Source organism: Diabrotica virgifera, chromosome 6 (genome assembly GCF_917563875.1).
Source record: "Diabrotica virgifera virgifera chromosome 6, PGI_DIABVI_V3a".
NCBI lineage: Eukaryota > Metazoa > Arthropoda > Insecta > Coleoptera > Chrysomelidae > Diabrotica > Diabrotica virgifera.
This window is the reverse complement of record NC_065448.1, coordinates 246,023,819-246,029,818: the sequence shown is the minus strand read 5'-3', so window position 1 is coordinate 246,029,818 and position 6,000 is coordinate 246,023,819. Positions and strand designations below refer to the sequence as shown.

At 32.6% G+C, this 6,000-nt stretch overlaps 1 protein-coding gene across 1 annotated transcript in view; it reads left to right on the top strand.

Moving 5' to 3' along the window:
- Positions 1 to 635: 635 nt before the first annotated feature.
- The window catches only part of LOC126887485 (probable cytochrome P450 28d1), a 40,795-nt gene continuing 35,430 nt past the window's right edge, over positions 636 to 6,000 (top strand). Inside the window, exon 1 of the mRNA XM_050655053.1 lies at positions 636 to 897. Within this exon, the coding sequence (XP_050511010.1) occupies positions 725 to 897 (173 nt within the window). The 5' untranslated portion in view covers positions 636 to 724. The remainder of the gene's footprint in view (positions 898 to 6,000) is intronic.

Here is a 6,000-nt window from a genome sequence, read left to right as displayed (position 1 = left end):
CTGCGGCAGAAGGATGAAAGATGGACTAAGATGATTATACATTGGAGACCGTGGAACCACAAACGAAAAAGGGGAAGGCCACAGATGCGATGGTCAGATGACCTGAAGAAACACACTGGGTCAAAATGGATGCAAATTTCCCAAGATAGAGAGGCATGGAAGAAGGAAGAGGAGGCCTATATCCAAGGATAGATGTTTAGGGCTGATTAGATAGATAGAATTACTCCAATAAACAACAATATAATTTGCAATTTACTTTCGTTCTTCATATTTTGCACAGTAAAATATTCGTTGTCGCGATAATCCAAGAGGGTCGTATATTCGTGGAATGAGGTATAATTTATTCGTGGAATGGGGTATATGTACTTTCTCTCCGATCAGTCTCCAGCAATTGTACCCCCTTGCACCCCGCTGACGGCGTCCATGGTCATGCTTTCATGTTTTTTTTTTAAGTTTTTTACGACATAAAATTCAAATTTCTTTCTTTTGAAAAGTCAAACAATTAATTTTATTAGTTAAATTTCCTAATTTTATAAAAGTGAATCCAAATATTTGATCGATCTCCCGTTATCTGCTTTTATCCCAAAATAAACTAAATTGTTTATGATACTTTATCAAATAAAAATATATCTTGCGGCATCGTGTACAAAGATAAGTAAAAATGTGAGTAAAAATTAACAAAGTCCGTATCAATATCAGTTGTGAGGTTGGATCTACGTTAAAGATGTTTCTGTTGTTAGTAATTTTAACTATATTTTTTATATGGATGCATCGGCTGTATTCCTATTGGAGGAGAAATGGTGTACCAGGACCACAACCTTTACCAATCGTCGGAAATTTTTTGAGAAGTTTGACCGGAGAGTTGAATGCTGGAGCTGTCGTAACTAAAATTTACAGGTGATCTTTATTTTTTAAATCTAATAATGATATTAAAAGGAACTTTGAAGTGACATAAAAATTTTGAACATAAATCACGTACTTATATCAAGTCTAAGGGCCGGTATTTCAACAGCTACTTAAGCTTTTGCTTAGCTAAGCCTGTGTCAAAAGTTAAGGAAAAGCTTAAGCCATCCATCATTTCCTTAACTAAATTCGTCAAGTTAATTGGTTTGGTACCTCTGAATACGTCAAAATGCCAGAACTAACTGTTCTGAGGTAAAAACCCCTACTTTTACATTTAATTTTATCTTGTCATCTGGATCTCTCTCATTTTTACTTCACTTAGTTTTGTGTACATGTTACATGTGTTGTTAGTATATTGTCTATATTTTCTCTAGTTGTATGTTTTATTCTTATTTTGCATAAGCAATAGAAGATCCGTCTTTGTAATTTTGTTTATTGGATATATTCCTGAAAATGTAAGTTTACTTTTGTAAAATAAATATACCAAGCATTGTAGAAATAAATAATTTTCTTTTGCCTACACCTTCCAAATGGAGTAAGAATTTTATTTTAATAATCGTTAATAATCCAATAATAACATTATTATGCAAAAGTTGGTTTTCAAAATAACTCCATCATTATTAATTTATAGAAATAACCTCAAAAAAACAGAAAACAAATTTTAAGCAAAGGCGTAAACCAACTCCCGCGCGAGCTTAAAATTATTTGGTTTAAGCCTATGCTTAAGCCTCAAATTGAAGTGGAAATACAGGCATTTAAGTTTAAGCTCAGGCTTAAAGTAGCTTTGGCTTAAGTGTGGTTGGAAATACCGGTCCTAAGTGCTGTTTCACATTATAAGAATTTTGAACGTGCGAGGATTTTCTCGTGCGATAGTTTTGACGCACCTATCCTTTTCACACAATAAGAATTGAGTCGCACGAAGATATTTTGCTGTGTTGTTTGGTATATTGTTTTTATTTACACTTTGTGGCTGAGTTAGGTACATGATACGATGTCTGATATGTATCATTACGATGTATCATTACAAATGGGTATTTTTTGTCCATACTTTTGTCCTAATGTACTGTACTGCGTATTTAATTCATTTGCAATTTCTATTTTGTCAGTTATTATTTCATGTTTTTAATTAAAAGCCTTAATTTGTTTTTATAACTGTTGTTCTACTAAGTTATTTGTGGGATCTTGGATTAGCTAATCTAATTAGCTCATATAATCTATGTAATAAACTATTCTAAATGGGAAATAAGCCACAATTGAACTAAAAAAATGATTTTATTAACGTTTCAACATCCGATTTGGTCGTCGAAACGTTAATAAAATTATTTTTCTTAGTTAAATTGTAGGTTATTTCCCATTTAGACTAGTTTATTATAAAAATTCCACAAGGAAACAGCTTTAGAACAACATTACAATCTATGTTTTTCATGTACAGAATTTAAAAGACCCTCTGTCATCCATTCATTTTTAAATGTTGTTCCCCTCGTTTTAAATGTTGTTTTTAGATAATTTCACACAAGACCTGACCGCCGCCCTACTCCAGTTTTCACCGAGTTGTTTACCCTATAAAACTAAATATAATTTCGTACAATAAAAGGTATATTTTATATGGAACGAAATCAAATTAAAGCGTTGAGTTTACTTTATCGTCGAAGAAAGAGAAATAAGAGGAACCGAATTCATTGGATTCATCCTATTGACACAAAAAGAAACGATTTATATATTTTTATATTCACACATATTGATGGAACACCCTCTATACTCAACGTTAGTTGCAACTATGTAAAATAAAGTTTATTATAATATACTTAACAGTTTTAATTCCTGTTGTTATCAGTAACATATAATTAATTTTGCTGGACTTATAAAACGTGTTTTTTCTTTATCACCTAGTTCGTCAAATTCACTGTTAAGTGACACCATTCCAAGCATTTCTCGTCAAGTTTCTATTTTTATATATTTCTATTGTTTTGTCCCAAAGAACAGGTCTCGCTTCAATTAATGTTATTAATATTTCGCTTGATTTCACTATCAATCTGAGACATCATAATATAAAATATATGCACCTACTTCAAACAGCCACAAAGTGTAAATTCAAATCGATACCTCACTTCAATAGCGTAACAAGTCCAAAATTAGAATATGTGAGAAAATGAAGAAAAAGAAATTTCGTATTTTATATTCTATATATTTTTTTTTAATTTTCATTTTTAATGAACGAAAATAAGTAATTTGGTTTTGAAGGACTGTAGAACATTTTAGTGCATGAAAATATTTAGGTAATATTTGTTTAAACTAACTGAAATTTAAACTTTAGTGACATTGTTACACTATCGAACTAAACTTTTTTCTTGAATTACGACATAAATTAGCTACTTCTTGTAAATAGAGGTCTGTCTGGTGACTATAGGATTTGAGATAAAATTAACTTGTTAGAAAATTAAACTTTTAATTTAAAACAAAGTTAAATAAATACAAATTATTCAGAGTCGGACTCAGGCCCCTCCTCTACTCGATCTTTTCCGGTAAATTTGGTAACATGGCCAATAAACTTGTCTAATGGCATTTTCCTCACAAAGATCCAGTAGATCTATCTTTTTATTTTTATCGATTGCAGTGCTTTTTTTGAAGAATGGTTTTATCTGGATTTTCTTATTTTGTCCTTGATTAATAAGTTCTTTATTATTTTGTTTGATGTCAATAGTCTTGAAAGTATCTTGTGCATAAGAAGTTTTATAAAAAATTATATTCGGGTGCATTTTTTCTATTTTGATAATTTTTAAGTCATTCCAAATAACTTTCTCTTTTTCCGTATTTTTACTGAAATTTTTAGGTACCCATTTCGCTACTTAGTGACTATGAATCATAAATATCTTGAGTGCAAATTTCATTCACATTGTAGAGAATCCCAGTTTTTTTTACTGATTTGAGTATACTGCTTGCCGATTGTGCAGGGACGTAAATTGGACAACTTTTAATAACACGCTTTTTCTCTCTTTCTATGGTGGCATGCTTGATATCCACTTCATTTTGTGTGACCTTTCTCTAAAAATGTGTGTGTAATTGTCTTGATTTTGTTGACATGTATCACACAGAACAGGTACCAAACTAAAATTTATTTTTATTTTGACCTGCGCAGTTATCAGAGTAGAAAATGGCATGTTCCCCTTTGCATGCTTCACTTTTCAAAAAATTATAGGTACCGCTACCAATTTCATTGGCCCCCCTCTTTGCAATCCCTTCATGCCAGAAAAAGCAGTATCCAATTTTTGATTTTATTTTATGTCAAACACGGTAAAGTTGTAACTAGGCAGTCTCCGTTTATAATGGAAACTACTAATTTCACCACAAGGAGTAGAGAGAACGGCTCGAAGATCGAAACACAACACTTAAACGTTTTCACCTGATTGCAAATCTTGAATCTTTTCTTGTCGGCTTAAATATTTCTCTCAGTTCATTTTTCTGTTCATCATTTCCATTTGTGTAACTAGTACATAAGTTGCATTAGTCTTTTTTGGGAATGTGAAAACTTTATGACCACTGCATTTTCGTTGATTTCTTGAACGCTGGTTATTGCCAAATGTAATAAGAATGCACCACGGGAGTTAAAAAGCTTTTTGTTCATATTAGTTAATTTAAATTCATTCATTTTTAGATAAAGATGTAACAACTAAGAAACCGCGTGTCACATTGAAACAATAATCCTTCTTGTTCAATACTGTAACAAGTCAAATTGTTACACTATTGAACTAAAACATTTATAAATTTGGTGTTGTTACATAAATTGATTACGCCCTCTACGAACTAAAAGACGAATTTCGACTTATTTCAATATTGAAATTGGTAGATATATGTATTACAAATGCCATGATTGCAATAACTAAAATTTGAATTTTTTTGACTTGTTACGCTATTGAACTGAGGTATTGAAATAATGTACCAAATAACCAAAAAAACTACCTTCGTGCGACTGAACGACAGTATCATATTATGAAAGGATGTATTAAGTCCCCTATGCTACTGGGTGCGTAAAGAGGGCACGGCTGCCGTCTGTTGTTGTAGCAAGGGACGACATAAACACGGCGACTTCACCGAACATTCCGACCACCGTCTAGTGAGAAAGGCTCCATAATATGATTACATGCGCCACCATTTTAATGTCGTCGTGCGTTCTAGCCCTCGCACGTTTAAATTCTTATAATGTGAAACAGCACTTAGTTGTGGCAGGTGCATTTGCACCGAATCCTGATGCACCTGTGCATTTGTGCAAAATTTAGCACCTGTGTAGTGCATAGTGTGTGCATAGTATAAGCAGGAAGAAAGAAATTATTATCCTAGAAAACTTTAATGTTACAATATGCCAGCTGTCTCTAAAGTCCTAATAGCTTTGACCTCCGTCGTGGAGACAACACTTGAAGAAAAATTGAAGTAGTAAAACATACATGAGCAGAAAGGAATACGGAAATGGTTAATGCTTGCGAACAAAGCATATTTCTATCTGTCCCAAATATTTGGATCCAAAAACATCCATAAGGAAATAAAATTCAAAGTATATAAAACTATATAATATACAGAGTGTCCCAAAAGTAGTGGAACGGTCGAATATTTCGCGAATTAAACATCGGATCGAAAAACTGAAAAACACGTGTTTAATCATTTTCAAAAATCTATCCAATGACACCAAACACCAACCCCCACTACACCCCCTGGAGGTGGGGTGGAGGGTAACTTTAAAATCTCAAATAGGAACCCCTAGTTTTTCTTGCAGATTTGGATTCATTACGTTAAAGTAAGCAACTTTTATTCAAGCCATTTTTTCGAACTGTGGGTAGATGGCGCTATAATTGAGAAAAACGATTTATCCTGATACCATAGGTAAATTATAGAAACGGTCTAATATCTCGAGAAATACATTTCCAAATGAGAAACCAAAAAAAAGGTTTTTAATACTTTTCGAAAACCTATCGAATAACACTAAACATGACCCTCCAACCCACCCCCTAGAGGTGAGGTGGGGGTAACTTTAAAATTTTAAATAGCAACCCCCACTTTTTATTACAGATTCGGATTCGTCATGAAAAATTAAGCAACATTTATTCG